The 18658-nt window shown below is 36.3% G+C and overlaps 1 protein-coding gene across 5 annotated transcripts in view; it reads left to right on the top strand.

Annotated features, from left to right (window-relative positions):
* LOC139131594 (uncharacterized) overlaps window positions 1–16122 on the top strand; it is a 57763-nt gene extending 41641 nt beyond the window's left edge. For all 5 annotated transcript variants that reach the window (XM_070697703.1, XM_070697706.1, XM_070697705.1 and 2 more), the window contains 2 exons: window positions 7467–7614; window positions 15126–16122. In XM_070697703.1, the coding sequence (XP_070553804.1) occupies window positions 7467–7614; window positions 15126–15259 (282 nt within the window). In that variant the 3' untranslated portion in view covers window positions 15260–16122. The remainder of the gene's footprint in view (window positions 1–7466; window positions 7615–15125) is intronic.
* The last annotated feature ends 2536 nt before the right edge of the window (window positions 16123–18658 follow it).

Genomic DNA, 18658 nt, shown 5'->3' on the forward strand with positions numbered 1-18658 from the left:
ATGCAGTTGCTGTACTGACAGGCAGAGCTCAATATAAATCGAGATTCCAGGAGTCCACATAGCATCTGCTTTGTTTGTGTGCGATGGGAGCTTCAACAGTCATTTCATGACAAGAGATGCATATCTGTAACCCATGATAGCAGACAGCATGTAGAAATACCATCTGCAGCAGTCTCTCAACAGAGCAGAAGCCGAGATTGCAGAAAAGGTGGCAAGCGTCTCATCAGCTGCTAAAAAATTAATCGTTATTTCCAAGAAATAAGATCATACCAAGATTATGATTCTAAACATATTTTTTGAATATTTGCTTTAATACAGGAATGTAAGCCATTCACTGAACCCCAGTTTTAATATAGAGAAGGGCTGTAAGTTAGAAACGAGAACTGAGTTTTGCGAAGCAGAGAAACATTTGTTCCAAATCAAATATACGTTGTGTTTCAGTTCATGTGATCCAGCAGATGTTTTGTAACATACAATCATTCATTAGACACAGAGAAACATGTCATAGCAGTGCCAGTCACAGCGGCATACCTTGATCTTGAACAGGTAGTCTGTTTTCCAGGAAAGGGTCTTTTGTTTGATTTGATGTGTGATAAAGTAGATAATGCACCCACCGACATTTCTGCAGCACCAGACATAGAACACAATTATGGACTGCGAGAGACACTAAGCAGCTACTCGTCGAGTCATTGAGTAAAAGATCACAAATCTGAACAGCGTACTCTGTGCCAGAGCATATATACACACGTCACCATGGTTAGTCAAGAGAGGCATGCTTTTTCAACATCAGGAAATATTTGCCAGGCAATGTCATACTGTATGTGTGTTTGTTGCCAGGCAATGACAAACTGTTTGAAACTGCTGAATGCATATGCAGATATCGCAATGGCAGGAAACAAAGTTTGCTGTGCCATTGCTTTATGCCTTTTATTTTGGGGATGGTATAAAAAAAAAAAAAAAAAAAAAAAGCTCACGTGTGTGACACACGCGGGCGCTAGGCTTATGGTTTGGCGATGTCTGTCTGTCTGTGTCTGTCTGTCTGTCTGTATACATGATATCTCGAGAACGGCTTCAATTGTTTAAATGGATAGTTGGAACATATAACTGTTGATATTTTTTAAACAACAAACATTCATGACAAAATCTGAATTGTGATAGAGTGTGCATGTATAAACAGTTTTATTTAGTAACTGCCATGTGTAGTTGGTGAGAATGCATGTACGATAATCAAAAGAAAGCCTAAGCTCTCCCCAAAACCGTAAAAAGTTTTGTTTGTCCCGGCATGTTTCCATAGCAACTTAATCCAGTAGGAGGGAAAAGAATGGACTGGGAAGCATACCATCCAATGTTTTGACACAGATTAGGAAGGCATAATGTGAATCAACCACAGTACAAAACAAGGTCTAGCTATAAACTGTACTTTAATGACACAATCACATCCCACTGAGTAATCTTGTACATCTGTTGGCAGTCATTAGACAGAAAAGAACATCCCAAGCTTTTGAGAAAACAACTTTATAGCGAAAAGAAGATTAATGATGTGAGTTTTTATTTACACACATTAATCTTCAAATGGAGTAGCTTCCCGCCAGCTGTATGTGAAAAATTCATCATTTCCTAGTAATATCCATATTGCTAAACTGCAGTGCCATAATCATTGGGAAAACCAACTTGCCGCAAATATAGGTTGTCATGTTTTTCATACAAAATGTGTAGTATGTTACATGTCGATAGAAAATCGGAACTGGCCTACTCAGAAATTTCCATTAAGATAAATTCTTGATATTTTTCTGATTTTGTTTGCATATAAATCTAAGCTGACAACTTTGCAGTGCAAAAGACATTTGAAGGGTCTCAATTTGCACATAAATTCAAAGCACCACAATTGAAAACCGTATCAGCATTTCAAAATATTTGCAATTTAATATGATTTTTATTTGCCATAGGTGTAAAAATATTGTACTGAGATATCTATTTTAAATTTTTGCGCTATTTTCTCTGAAAAAAAACGAAAATAATGCCCTCAGGTAAATGATACAGCAAATGGAATTCATTACATTCCCAAAGCTCTTCAGGTCAGTTTTACACGAGCAAGGAAATATTTCATGACACCCTTTGCAGTCTTACTGTGAATTTTAAAAATAAATGTTATAGAAATGCATATTTTAAACCCAGCTTAGGAAGCTACAAGAATTTGTAGCAGTCTGATTCCCATGGTCAAGTGAGCATCTTTTTTTCGCAGCATTGTCAAATGTCAAAACCAATCTAAACATCTGGTCTTTTCTTACAATACCAATATGCATAAGTTGAATAAACATCATCAACATATAACCAGACCATTTCCAATCTTCAACTCACTCAGTTAAACTGTATCACAATAAAGGATTTATAGTTTGTGAAAATAGGATTATAATATAGTCATTGCAAATCGTCTGCTCTGTGAGATATTTCTCCCTTAATATCTCTGTCCTACTTCAGAGTTCATCGATATTTTCTGGTGATCGGGTTCCCATAGCAACAAAACAATACCCAATAAATCCTTCCATGATCCGCAGCTGTTTTTTCAGAACTGTTGTACCCTGCGAGTTATGAGTTCTCCAAGCTTCACCATTAATTTTCAAATATGTTGGCTCTATGGTGGCCAACCTCCACCATTGTAAATATACATCTCAGAAAATGTCTCCGTATTAAACCATGACATTATTTTCATCACGCAACTCCGAAAAAAAATTGCCTTATTCATGATGACAATATGATCATCATTTATGTATACTCACTTTATTACAAGAATTTCTCAGCGTCAATGCCACTTATTTGGCACAAAGAAATTCCAAGTCATACAGCTCCACTCAGTGATATTGTTGAAGTCTTTGACTTTTTCAAGCATGGGAGAAGTTTCCAGTACGCCTGTTTGAAATCCTTGTTGTGTGTGTATAGGAACGGATTGACCGCAGAGTTTGTGTAACCCAGCCAGCTACAGTAGTTGGTCAAGGCTATCAGAGACACATGGTCTGGGTAATACGCCCGGATTATGTTAGACATAAAGTAAGGCATCCACATGGCACTGAAGGTGAAAACCAGAAGCACGGTCATCATAATCGCCCTCAGGGGCGGGCGACGAGGACCGGCAGAACTGATCTGCTGGGAAATCTGGCGGGATTGCCTGCGGGCTATGCGGTAGATCTTGACGTTGGTGTAAAAGAGGACGACAAATGGAATGATGAAGCCGCATATGGTGGCATACCAAATCAGGCCGATGCTCCAGTGTGTCTGGCACTCAAAGCCACCGCAGCTGTCCTGCAGTTGCCCTGTAGATATTTCCCCAAAGATCACGGGAGTCCAAGTGACCAACGCCGCCAACAGCCACAATACTATCAAGGCAATAACGATCCTACGCGCAGTCACCTTGTGGGAATACTGCAGCGGCCGTGTGATGTTGGCGTACTTGTCCAGAGTAATCAGAAGAAGACTGAGGATGGACGCAAAGCAGAGATAGAGCTGCGCTGTCAGCCAGACGCTGCAGAAAGCCTGCCCTAGGATCCATGTACCGTCTATCAGCTGCACCAACTCAAACGGCAGAATGAATATCCCTAGCAGAAAGTCTGTGATGGAGAGATTCAGGATCAGGTAGTTTGAAATCTGCTGGTGTAACTTCTTGCAGAAGATGAATGAGGAGAGAACCAGTGTGTTGCCGGCCACCACTGCCACCATGATTGAAGTGAAGGTCAAAATCTCCACTAATGTGATGGAGGTTATGTTGTCAGGGTCAACACAAAACGTTGAGTTGTTTGTCATTTTGGAAAAAAAGATGTTGGTCTTTCACTATTTCACCTGGCCTGGTTTCCCATAGGCTGATAGTTTGTCCCGAGTGAATTGGTTCCTTTCCAGTTTCTATGAATTTGAGTTTTCCGTGTTCAAATGTTACGGAGCCACTGTATCCTGATCATGATCCTGGAACTTTGCCGCATCAACTAAAAATTTCCTGTTGTCGCTTGCTTTATGTGAAGAGGAGTGTTACGTCACTGTCTCAACATCACTTGATTGTTAATAATACACTGTAGATTCATGCCAGACGCGTGATGTCTGCATATGGTATGAACGCTAGAGGCACAATTTGTGTAAAATGGTCAATCAACAACCTGTTTCAAATCGTGAGCTGTCACTCTGCAAATAACATTCCCAGTGAGATATTTTGATCTGCACGATCAGATGACATTGAGTTCATTAAGACGCGTACAGCTGAAGTTACAAACACTAAAAACTGGTCAGGATCCACCCTATGAATGATTTGCTGCATTTCCTGGTGATAATGACATGGTTTGTGACATATAATGACTTGGGTTCATGTAATGCATTTCTGCCCGTACTCAGAAGACAGGAAGTTGGCAAATATTGAGTTCTCAACTAGAAAAGTCTGGAAATAGGCAGTTCTTGAGTGGATGTAAATTAAGGGCAAGACATACTTTTTCAGAATATTGCTGAACACAGGAACACATCAAATATCAAATTCATAGCCATAACAGTGAGAATCAGAAATGGTATCAACTAAACCATGGCAATCCTCTCAGTAAATTAATTGTAGGCTTTCAAAAAATGACTTACCCATTGATGACATTAACACGTGCTGCTAATTTTTTTGTCAATTTTTCACCAATTTGATATTAATATGTGATCTTTTTATTTAAACATGTAATTTGGGTCAATGTTTTTTTCGAGGAGGATTCTAATCATTCATCTCATTTAGACTGTCAGTCTTGTTAATTGAAGAGACGATGTGTAAACAGTCAGTGATCAATACATCAACAATATAGTTCAAATCCGTGCTTTGTACAGAAGCTGTTTCTTAAAATTTGATAGGAAATCACAGAAAAAAGACAGCTTTGGTGAAAGAATGGCGAGAATAGCACCATTATTTTTCTTTTGTGATGTGGCCTGTACATGCCTGACCCATCATTGATTTTTTGGTTTTAATTCATTTCCAACCTGTTATGCAGTATCCCGCATACACTGTGCAAATAATTGACATTTCCTTGTTTTCTTGAACCGTAATTTTCACTGCTTACTCGCTTTATTACTGTATTGTACATGTCTATTATATCCTTCATCTACCGCAAAAACCCTGTCAATTTGAGCAGGAAAAAAATAATTTTGATTTTCAATAATGGCATTATTAGAAAATTAACAAAGACAAAATAATTTTAGTGTCAAATTATTAGGAATGTCAACTTTTTTGACAGTTCATAAGTGATAATTATGCTTACCATCTTGGATGATTGAAACATTTAAAGGTGACTTTCTTGAAATCCCAACTTAGACATTCCGTGCTGTACATTGTATTGTTCTGTGTATTTTATGGAAAATCAGATGTTCAAAACAGCTTGCCATGATTTATTTGTTTGTTGGATTTTTAGAGATTGAGAAATTCCCAATTTCCACTGGTGGTCAAAACTGATAAAGGTAAAATAAAATTACTTATTGAGAAAAAACAGGGTGGTCAAATTAATAGGGTTTTTACAGGGCATACTGTTCAAAGTGAGAAATAATGTTCCCAATTAGGCATTTAACACATTTTTAATTTCCTGTGATATTGCCACCTTGTCATGGCCAGCCCTTAGTCAGGTTTAATTAAATATTTGAAAATAACAAATATACTTGTCCTGTTGAGAGAAGCATTGAGCTTTTGTCTGAACGACAAATACAATATATCGACCCAGTCAGATGAAATTTCCAGTTTCTGTTGTATCTCACTCTGTTGTCAAATATTTGTCTTGCTGTAAATAGTCTGAAATGGTTTCCATGGTGACTGGAAGTTTCAGAGTTGAGTCTAGCGTTTAACAGGATGTAGAATACAAACACAGATGTGATTCACGTGGATTGTTGAGAGTGACTAACTGTCACGGAACTGAATGATGTTTACGCCTTGACAAAATTGTAACACCGCAGATTGGAAATTAGGATCCTCAATCATTGTCTACACAGATGTGATGTACATTGCTTTAATACATGTACATCAAATATTGAAAAAGGGAATGTTCTAGTACTTGTAGTTGCTCATTGAAATTGAGCTAAAATGTCATTTACAGATTGGTAGACAAGTCAATTTTAGTAAAGAAAAGAGGATTTTTATTTTTTAGTTTTGTCGACAAAATCTATTACCGATGTGTATAGATTGACACTCATTCTTTATTTAAGAACAGACCAACAAGCTATTTGACATTTGTGTAGCAAATCTTTAGTGAAGAGAAAAAGCATTTATATTTTCTATTTTATTCTGATAGTATATGTATTTTGTATTTATTACTTTATTCTGATAGTACATGTAATGCTTTTGAAGCAGGAAAGATGAGTAGTCTTTATGCAAAGTAGTAAATATTTAAATATGCATATCCAGAGATAATATCACAAAATACCAGGATTTATGTCCAAGTACATGGTATAGAAGAGGTATTGTCCAAGACCGTAGTGGCGAGGACAATACCAAGGACACATTAATCACAGTTACTGTATTTGTTAAATAACCTTATACTATGTACCTTTTTAGTCCAATTCACCTGAAGTGTCACACTTCTGAAAATGCCCTGCGTACACTGTCATAGCACAGGCACTACACATACAGAATGGAAATTCAGCCTGTGCAACACAGTGCACGTGCTAGAAATTGTAGTTCAACAGCCAAATATTAAATAAATTCACAGGTTTTGTACGGACCATTATTCACTGCGTGACGTACGATCGTTAGATGTATAATTTTTCACATGCATTTTGAAATCTTGTCTTGTTATCCCTGTGTTGATATAAAGCTGTTACTGAATCAAAGGTCAAATAGCATCAAATAACACCAAAAGTTATTGTATTCTGCATCAACATTATTGGACTCTGCATCCTTCAATACCATTAACACTTACTGCACAATGAAACTCCAAAATCTGAAACTCCATAGATTTTGGAGGCAGGTTTAAGTATTAGTGGCTGGTTTCACAGATATGATGTCTTCATTCTTTGCAGTTAAAATACCATGGTTGCTTTTTCACCATGATGTACCTGCCAGGTTATGCATTTTGCTTTGTGTATATAATTGATCACTTCCAAGATAGTTAAAGGGACAAAGTCAACCATTTTTCATGAATTTTGTTTGATGCAAGATACTACTTATATTGTTTGACATGTTGAAAGATACTGGAAGATACTGACCATGCATATATTCGACCCCAGTTTTACACACGATCAATAAAACCATCCCGATAATGAATTAATGGTCATGACCATTAATTCATTTCCGCGGTGGTTTCGTTTATCATGTCTAAAACCAGGGTCAAATATATGCACGGTCACCCATTCATTCAGTATCTTTCAACATGTCAAACAATGTAAGTAGTATCTTGCATCAAACAAAATTCACGAAAAATGGCCGCCTTTGTCCCTGTAATTATAATAGTTAAATTGTTAAATTTTCTCCACTTTCACAGGTCATGCTGAGAGACACAAAGGGAGCTCTTGAGGATTTCAAGATTGCTTGCAAGAGAAGCCCCCACTCTGCCCATGTCTACTTCAACCGTGGTAATCTCTATGCATCCTTAGGACAGTTTGATAAAGCAGAGAAGGACTACACACAAGGTAAGTCTGAAAAATCTGAATCTTTGTATTTTACACTTACATACAAGTCAAACTGCATCATGGTACTGCTGCTGGATGCCTGTATGATTGATTATTCTTTGGAAGGTAAAGTGAGACTAGACCAATGAGTTTGCAACTCTTCTGTGTACTTTCTGTGATAGTAAAAACACACAGAAGTTCCTAATATTCCCAGGGATATAATTGTTTCTGTTGTACTCTTATGTGATTTCATTGGCATATGCCACAGGGAAACCTCAAGAAAAATAGTAAAAATTTACCAATGTACCACTGTTACCGCCAACTCTGCCTTTGACAAACTGTCCATTCCATCATCACTAACCAAATCAAGCTGTATTGGAAACATTGACAGGACACAGTCACCTCATTTGGTTTTCCATTACCTACTACACTATTCTCTCAAACTTTTATTGTTGACACAAAAATTTTACAAAGCATATTGATCAATGCACTTGAAGCTAAATTTACACTATTGGGTGTGTGAAACCATCTGCTCACTTAACCCATTGAAATCATCTGATATCTCTCAGATTTAAAAGTTGCAGATATTTAACCTTGCAAATCACATAAACACTGTGGAAGATACATTTCCTAAACATCTCTTGGCACCTGTGAAGATATTTAGATATCAGTAAAATAGACAGTAACTATAATGTTACTACATGTCCCACCTCCACCCCCCACCTACCCATCTTATGCTTGGCACAACTTTACTATTTAGCCTTTTGAGTGCCAAAGTCAATTTTTTAGCTCCCATAGTCTGTAGTCAGTGTTTTCATTAGAAGCCGGCAGCCGGCGAAATTGTACGTCTGTGACAGCACTTTCGCCGGCTGTAATTTGGGGGAAAATATTATAAAATGGCCTAAACTTTGGTTAATACTTCACAAATTATGACCATCGACTGAGTGACAAAAGTACACGACGTTTGGGCTTGGCGCGACAAACGAGCCAAAAAAGGACGAACGTGAACACGCATAGTAGGCCAGGCTCCGTGTACAACGTGGGCTATGTACACATACAACGTCTTTTTATGCGAGGTCAGACTAGGTCAGTGTACTGTTCTAATATCTTATATCATTGGGTGAAAGTACGCCTGTCCTCTGTAAGCGGCAATATCATTGGGTATATTTCCCTGACCTCATTAATATTCTGCTACGAGTCAAAACAATGGCGACCGGCCATAGGAAAGCGTGTAGCTGTCAGCGATCACGTTTTGATGTGGTAATGAGCCGAGTGCAGCCGTCCGATGAATGTATCAATATAATTTTTTTAGTATTTTGGTGGGGTGTTCTTCAGAGAGCCAAATCAATTTTGAGAAATATTGTACGTCTCAGGGCTGGCTTTTCACGTATATTTCTTGTGATTTCAACTCAAAGGAAAGTGGAATGGGCACGCTCTACTGTATCTGCCGCCTGCTCTAAATTTAGCACGCGATCCATGCTTTCATGTACATTTGTAGGTAAATGGCCCGATCATGAAACCTTTCAATGCTGGAAAAAGTGTCTCAATTTTATCGACTAAGTTTTGAATCTAGTAATAAATAACGTGTTTTGCCCCGCGTGAACTCTGTTAATTTTCTCGGTAAAAATATCCAATTTTGTAGCATTTGCAGACGGTAGGCAAATTTATAATTTATGTAAATATTATTCACGTAGTTCATTAGATACATCACAGCCAGCTGGAGACTTCCCCTCATTTTTATCACAACTGGAAGTTGTGATATAGAGGTGGTTTCAACCGGTGTTTGATGTCGTCCATTTCCGTAAACAACAAAAAGTCAAAAACTGCTGAACAGACTGCGTTGATATTTGATACCGATACATAGACTGGTTCCAAGGTTCCAATTCGGAAAAATGGAGCCAAATGGAGTGCCGGTTAGATAGTTTTGGGAAATTTCTAACCCCCCTTTTTATCTAATTGATTTTAGGGGTCTTTCATATATGTAGTTTTGGAATGTACACCAATCCTGCATTGTGGACTGTTTTATGAGTTGTTGAACAGAAATGAGGTTTTGATGAATGTTAGAAATATGCAGGATGGCTGATTCGAAGTATAAGAGATTTCTATGGTCTTTTGGGCATCAAAAGCATTAGAAAAAACATATTTCATAGTTTAGATCCTCACTTTTGAGATGACCCTAGGCATTTGTTAAGTAAACATCCTTGAGTCAATATACAGACTTTGACATTCCAGAGATTAAGTATCCACAACCTCACATGTTACAGTCTTTCACTACAATGGTATGGCCCAAACCCATTGTTATCAATGGAGAGTGTGGACCTGTCTACAGGAAATTGGGGTGAACAGGTTAGACAATGACGTTACAAGTTGTAGGTTAGTTATCAAGGTAGCACCAGCATAGAGTCCTGAGCATCTGTCCATGTGTTCTCACAGCAAATTACAGGGAAAAAAATTATTTGAGAGGTTTCTCTCCTTTAAACAGAAGTATATTACAATTTAAACCTGACATGGATGGATTGGTCTCGAAATGATCTGAAACACAGTTATTGCCCATTAGCAACAAATCTACAGCAAGATTTATGTAAAGTTCATGAACTTACACAAGGTATTAGACAAAAGATGACCATGACTTTGCTACTTTTCAACATTTATTTCATTCAGATTTCCTCAGCTTAGTGTATAATTTTGTAATCTTAATTACTGTCAACTTACTCTAACCTCATTATTCTTACACTACTGTTATACCTTATAACCACAAAATTTCAAGAGATGCATATATGATTGTCACTTAACAAACAATTTACAAATGTCTTCTGCTTTTTCTCCATATACATATACATGTCTCTTTTCTCATAAAAATGAGCTTAAAATCACAATGTGAAAAATAGTCTTTCAGCTATATGTTGCTCATTGACTTCGTGGTCTGTCTAATTCACAGTGAGTGTGGTTGTTGATAAATGCCGATAATACTAGGCGGTCATTATGTCCAAGCGCCATTGGCGGATTTTTTGAACATAATGACCATAGGTCATTATCACATCTGGAAGTTGTGATATAGGGTTAGCTTCAACCAGTGGTGGACAGTGTCCATTTTCCGTAAACGACAAAAAGTCAAAATCCGCTGAACAGACTGCATTGATATTTGGTAGAGATATTCAGACTAATTCCAAGTTCCGATTCTGAAAAATGGAGCCAAACGGAGCAGCGGTTAGATAGTTTTGGGAAATTCTAACCCCCTTTAACTAATTGATTTTAGGGGTCTTTCATATATGTAGTTTTGGAATGTACACAATCCTGCATTGTGGACTATTTAATGAGTTGTGGAACAGAAATGAGGTTTGTGATGAATGTTACAAATATGCAGGATGGCTGATTCAAAGTATCAGAGATTTTCATGCGCTTTTGGTAATAAAATTGATAAAAAACAACATATTTAATGTTTTAGATTTCTCACATTTGTTATGACCCTTAACATTACAGACTTGATGACATAACTAGCTGCTGGACCTGTTTACTGGCGCATTGATTAAAGACAAAGATCGTTTTATTTTGTAATAAGGACGTGTGATTTCGTAAAACATAGTCTATTAGCCTGGAAATGTGATTTTTGCGAATATTGCTTACCCCACTGACAAACATGTAAACTCCAAACCCGCAGCACCTACCAATTCAGTATTTCATGTACAGGTGTATCCAGAGATAGAGTAGTTTCACAATGTGCCAGTTGTGATCAAGTGCCATTGGCGCTATTTTTTTTTGGTGGCTATGCAATGTTTTTCTTTTTTGATATTGATACATGTACTAGTGCGTGACTGCTGGGGGAAAAAAAAGCAACACAATATTTTTCAGGACTTGTGTATTTTCTTTGACACAGCATATGCTTATGGAAAAAGAGACAATATTTTCTTTCACAAGTTTCAGTGTACTGCACTTAAAAGGTCAGTCATAGAGGTAGGAAGCCCATTATAGTTTTTACTGATACTGCAAACACTTTTCTATTGTCATTTTGTTGCATCTAACTGAAATGTGTATTCACAAACATTTTAGAGGCCTTTTGTGAACTGCAGGTGAAAAATAAAAACAAACTCCAATGCCAACCTGAGGCTCTACGTCAAGTTGTTTTACTGCTAGAGCAGCTAACTTTTTTGTTTCATTGAATGGTAAATAAAGGGGTTGTATCTCACACTTTTCATCACTTTGAGTTTCTGCATTGACATCATTGTGCATACTGAGTGTTATTATTATGCAAGTATTCCCTGTATTCTTGATATCAAAAAAGTCAAAACTGCCTTTGTCCCTTTAAACTGAAAGAGAAAAGGAACTACTTACCTGGGATTTTCTAATGACTCCTGTATAATTTTAGTGTGACATGTTTTAATATGAACAACATATTCCTTTAATTGAAATGTAAATTCGATACTACATTCAGTTTGGCATTAATCACAAAAAAAAAGTTTTTCGCCAAATTCATGGAATATCTGCCAATAGTTGTACTACTCTTTATTGAATATAACAAAAGTTACTGTTGCTTCCCTGTTGATTCTAGTACACTGTAATATCAACACATAGGATGATAACTTAGGGCACTGACCATCTCTGTAACTGTTTGTGTTCTCATGGAAAATGTCATCAGACAGTGACACAGTGAAGAAAGGACAAACACCCAAATGATATGAGTGAGATGGTACATTGTTTCTACTTAACACAAAAAACCACAAACAGTTTTTGTTTTTAAAATACAGACTTTTTTACACTGACATTCAACAAAACTGGATAAATTGCTGTTCAAAATACCTTGCCAATGTTATGCTGCTGCCGCCGCCGCGACACGACATCCCCACCCCAACCTCGGCTTCCTTCTCCACCTATAATTTACATTTCTCCGCCTGGGCAAATTTCTACTGAAAACCCTGATAGTCCTATAGAAGCTATTGGGATGGGTATCCGTCCGGCGTCAGTCTGTATGTATGTATGTATGTATGTATGTATGTATGTATGTATGTCCGTTTGTGAGGCGTCCGTCCTCTCAAATATCTTGAGAACCGCAGTACTTACTGATTTGATATTTGTTGTGTAGATGAAAAATATGATTTTGAGAAACTATTTTTGTTAATTTATGATATTGTTGAAAATAGGCAAATTAATGCCAAAAAGGTATTTTTGGTAAAAAAATCTTCTTCATAACCGCTGGTCAGACAGCTTTGTTATTTGGTATACAGGTCCCTAGGGATAACCCAACTTAGATTTGTCCAAATTGTGATGAAATATGCAAATGTGTATTTTTAAGGAATTTTTTTGTCATTTTTGGTCAAAATTTGACTTACATTGTATGTAATTCTTGTACCGTATAACCCTATCAATTCACCCAGAAAAAATAATAAATATGATTTTAAATAATTGCATTACCGTACTCGTCCGAGTATAAGCCCCCGGTTCGGCAACACTAACAGCGGTTAAAACTAGGGGAGGGGCTTATACTCGAGCAACCCCATGTTATCTGGCATGGACGCTTAATTTATGCTAATTTTATGCACGATTTTTTTCAACACCACTCGATCTTTCTATCGCTTTCAAAATCGACTTACATGTCAAAGAAATTGATTGTACAATCTCTGAATACAGAAGTGACATTTTGGTGAAATTTCAGCGTCGAAAAAACCCCAAACTTGAAACAAAGATGTCATGTATGCTGCTGATCAACAGTAATGTGAACAGGCATGCATTGCTCACACGGAAAGGCAACTCAATATTCCAATATCAAACTGTCTACATCTTGTGAAAACAACAACATAGCAGTGAAAATTGTAATAGTCACCAGGAAAAGTCTTCACAAATGAAAGGATAATTGCTTCAAACAAAAGAAACTGCATGTTCCAAGCATGAAAACATCGTGGCCGTGAATGAAAATAAACAATGGCGGACGTGAATGAGACTATTCTATTTAGGCGACAGGGGTGAGTAGGGTCAAAGAATCAAGATAGTACTGGAAAAACGTGTCATTTTCCTTACGATATTGTCAAGGGAACTCGTTTCCCATTGTTTTAATATCTTTTAATGGTTCTTTATTATCTAAAATTAATTTTACCAAGTTAAATGACCAAATATACTCTCCTAACCTTTCTGTATTTGAGTTACACTAGGGTAGGGGCTTATACACGGATGTAATGCATTTTCTAAAATCCTCTAAAATCAGTAGGGGGCTTATACACGAGCAGGGGCTTATACTCGGACGAGTACGGTAATTAGGAAATCATCAAAGCCAAAATAATTTTAGTGTGGAATTATCAGAGCGTTCAACTTTTTTTGACAGTTCATAGTGAAATGCTTACCAACTTTGATATATTCTGAACCACCATTTATGTTATCTAAAAGAAATTGCTCATAATAGTTTGTCATGATAGGGTGGTCAAATAAATAGAGATAGAGAAAGTTCTAATTTCCATTTATGGTTGACTTGGTAAGGATAAAATAAGATTACTTTTTGAGGAAAAAAATAGAGTGGTCAATTAAAAGAGTGATCAAAGTGATAGGGTTTTTATGGTAAAGCTTGGCTGTAAGATTCCTCAAGTGCTATTTATAGCAATTATGCAATCTGTGTAAACAGTGCAATGAAAGTGTAACATGATTCCTTATAATGCTTTTGATGACCTTGAACTTCTTAAGTTACAAACATTTGTCTCTTCAGTGTGCTTTCTCTGAGTATGTACAGTCTCAACTTATTCAACAGAACTTACTTACAATATTAATTTGAAAGTTAAAATGTGCTTGGTTAATAGGATGAAAATACAGATATAGATAACCAGCTGAAGATTCTTTATAACCTGACAGATATGCTGTTTTATTATGACGTAAATCTTGATTCAAGCAAGACTTGTTTACTTTAATTAGAATGTAATTAACTCTCGTTTATTTGCTATTATAGACTAATATAGTCTGATGAAATATGCAAATCTGTATTTTTACAGAATTTTTTTCCATTTTTGGTCTGGCCATCCTGAAATGAGCTATCAAAGATATCTACCTTCTTCATCAATACATGTGTCACAAAAGGTTATTCTCTACATAACACAGCAGAGCTCTGTCAACTGTTGAGTCACTTGTTTTTTCAAAACCGCTGGTCAGACAGCTTTAATATTGGTTTACATGTCCCTAGGATGACCTTAGTGAGATAATTTCATACAGTCAGGAAATACTTAATTTTGTATCCATGTCTATGGTAGCTTCAGGGACTTTGACGCTATTTTTTATAAAATATACCCCTGTCAAATTTTTTTTCAGACTTTTGCCAAAATTTTGGTGAAAAACTGTAGCCAATAAAGTTTGATGTCCGTTTGGTCCAAAGTTATGACAAAATTACAAGATAATTCTTGAAAACTGGTAAAATTTTGGTGTGAAAAATTGCACCACTAAAAGGGTAAAAATTGTCACAAAGACAGTGCTTACATGTATGTTGTTAAATGAGTTTAAGTTGTTACTTATCAAAGACTGTTTAAAATCTTTCTTTATTTTGCATCAATTTTTGATAATTTCAGCTCTAGAGTTGAAACCTGACGATGCTTTGGTTCACAAACGAAGAGCTGATGTTCTTGGTAAGCTAGGAAGACAGGATGAAGCCATTGTGGACTATAAAAGAGCCATAGAGATAAGGAGCAAAAAACACATCTAGAGAGAGGAAGAATTATGTAATGAAGTTTTGTGGAGTTTTTACTGTTTTACACCACAATCACTTCTCAATGATACAGAAGTGCAACTTTTTTTCTATTCAGTATTGCAACTCTGCACCCGTCCATTTTCACGTTGGCTTTTGGATTTTTTATATATTTTCAAAGTACACATATTCTCTGAAATGTCTGGCAGGGTCATTTAGTAATCTCTTAAAAATACAAAGTTTGCCAGCTGTGATGCCGTCCAATATAAGGTGGTCATGCCCTGTTAAGGGACTGAGTTACCAGAAATTTTCAGACCCACTCTTCACTACAGATTGAATTCAAGTTCAAACAAAGGTTTATCAACGTCATCCTGGTGCATGGCAAGATCTTCATTGTTGCTATGCATGCTTTGACCCGTCAGTATAGCAGTAATTATGCCATATGAATACCCTGAGCCAGTCATATTAACAGTATTGATTTACATTATAATTTCCCTATTACACTTGTCGTGTGCCATTTCTGTCCAGTATAATATTGCCTATAATGTCAGGACTAGCTCTTCACTAAGACCATTAAGCTGTCAGGTTTTTTTTTCATAATCTTGTCAAGATGATACCTTTTAACCCTGTCACCTTCATTTCATTGAGAAAAAAATAAGAGTGTGATATTTAAAAGAGTTTTCACACAAGTCGAAATATGATGAGTGTTAACTGCAAACAATTTATAATGGTGTTATGTTTAATCTTTTGTACATACTGAGTTCAGATCGTTAAAACATTCATAACAATGTAGAGACACCTGTATATGCATTTATTGTGGAAATATGTACATATTTTGAAATTATAATTACAAAGTTTCGAAATAAAAGTTTTTTTCAGTATTTCACAATGTTTCAATACTTTTTCCTTGTTTGTACAAATTTCACTGGACACCATATTTGAAAAATTAATTGATTAAACTGGTTATCTCTAGAAAAATAAATTATTCCATTCTTTTTGGATAGTGAGTTTGCTCTTTAGGCTTAGAGACATCACATACATATGCGTTTTTACATATAAGGTTTCTGGCCTACCTAGTCAGTGTGATGTGGTATAAAATTTTGACTTAATGATGTTCCACTGCCAGAGATTCAAAGGCACAATATTTCATTTGTGGATGACAAATAATGGAAAATAAACAAACAATAAAATAAAAATCTGTATAGATTTAAGGTAAAGATCACAAGAAAAAAAAACCTGAAGAATTACAGTTATGATATCCTTGTTTGAATACTTTGAAAATTTGTTTCAACTTTGTACATTTTTTATGGGTTAAGCCGAAAACAGTTTTGAAGTGTAAGATGAAATGCAAATTTTTTAGTTAAAAGGGCTAACCATAATTCAAATGTGCCTGCCCAAATTTTGTTTTCAGTTTCATGAGGAAAAGACGAAAAAGGTCCCAACAAATCATGAACTGCAATTCAGAAGTCGTCTGTACCATAAAACGTTTTGGATTGTAACAAAATATCCTGATGAGTATCCTATAGTTCTTTTACTGGTTCCATGATGCAGTTTGCGCTAGGGTATACAAAGCAAATGTTACTCATAGAACACTATGGCAGGTTACACTCTCACCTATACTTTCGTCACTGGTTGATACAAAATACACAAGGCATTTTTTTACACTGCAAATTTGTGTCAATCTTGTATAACAAACCATTGTAAGGTAACTTGTTTTGAGTATGAATACGATGTTTGATGCTGCCACAGAAGTGCATTGTGGGATAACTGGAGTGCATTGTGGGATAAACCGGGAAAAGGTATGTAAGCATCCAAGGTCATGACACAATTTATAGTGCCACTGTCTGTTCAGACAACTGAATGGTACAACATTCAAGCCCTCTGCACCAGTGGCTGTAACTGCTGTTGCAACGACCCTGAAAGCTGCGGATGAAAGAACTCCTTAATTACATGACGCTTCACATATAAATGCAGGCTGTGATTGTCAAAAGCAAATGCTCAACACACGTTAGAACGCTAAGCTAACACCCAGTACTCACAAGTTTTGTTAGATCATACTAGGTACAATTGAAGGCAGAATGCAACTTGAGGATAGATATTCGGACTCAAATTTTTACAATTCTTTTCAGGGGCTCATTTCAGAGCTCTTGGAGTCAGAAAAACATTTTTTTAATCAAAAATTTCATTTCTCCTCATAGAGTTATCACAGGGATGATGGCCATCTTGAATTTCCAATATTGGTACAAAATGTTGAATAATTTGTTTCTCTCGTTCCAAACTTTGCACGATGGCTCTTAATTTTTACTCTTGTTTAGATGAGAGAATGGGTGAAGGCTTCACTGAGAAAAGTGCAAGCAACCATTTAAATATTTCATTTTCGAGACGCACACTACCTTAATATGACTTTTCCATATAGGCTAGAAGAGGTGGAAACCAGTGATTGGCTACCAAAGGTAAAGGTGGCAGACCTCCGTGGAAGTTGGAGCATTTGTTGATAAATAGAACATTGTTAATACTATCATTCACTTTTGGTCAAGGGGCTGGGAGTGGGGTCACTACATTTCATGCATGAATCAGGGGAAGGCGAGCCCTTTTTAATTTAAGGATGGAAAATGATTAACCTACCTTTGGAAATGCACTGAATTTGAAAGCACAAAATCAAAGCTTTCAAAGTTTTCCCAGAGTATGTAAAAATACAGCAAAATATGCCTCGACCACTGATTTTTTTACTTCCACTTGGTATGGTCAAGCGCACTCTGTACATAAAACTTTGAGCAGAATATAAACTGAAGATCCCCTTTATACAGAACTGTTGGTTTGACAGAAAATGATAATCTGATTTAAACTATGAAACTTTGCCCCCAAAGTGTACATTTGCAAATTTTATAATTATTTTCCAACATCTGAATAAAACCATTTCTGACAAACCAATTTTCTAAGCCACCACACAATTTAGTTTACAGGAATTAAGTTTTTACCAAAAATTGGTAGATCGTTTTAGCCTTTGTGTCATGAGTTATACACCTCTCAAGTGAAATTATTATGGCTACACACCGAGATATCATACTTCAACACTTCAACGCTGTTGGACAAATGATCCAAAAGGATATATCCAAATATATACAAAGGGATATGTTCTGTCAAAAGAAAGAAGTTAACCCTAAAAATTTACGTTATCAAATTTCACCATTATTTGAACAAATCTGAATGAAGTCATTCTTGAGCAGTACCTTTTTATTAGACAAATGTTTTAAGGTAGCATGTTCCTCGATATTGCGCTTTTGCTCAAATATCCTTCAAAGAAACTTTCAACCATTTTCTTTCAAAATCAATGATAAAAATTGGTTGTTGTAGTGCCAATTTTGGTACTATGGAAAAAAAATTCTGCACATTTGCCAATATTTGAAATTCACGATG

This window comes from Ptychodera flava, chromosome 4 (genome assembly GCF_041260155.1).
Source record: "Ptychodera flava strain L36383 chromosome 4, AS_Pfla_20210202, whole genome shotgun sequence".
NCBI classification, from domain to species: domain Eukaryota; kingdom Metazoa; phylum Hemichordata; class Enteropneusta; family Ptychoderidae; genus Ptychodera; species Ptychodera flava.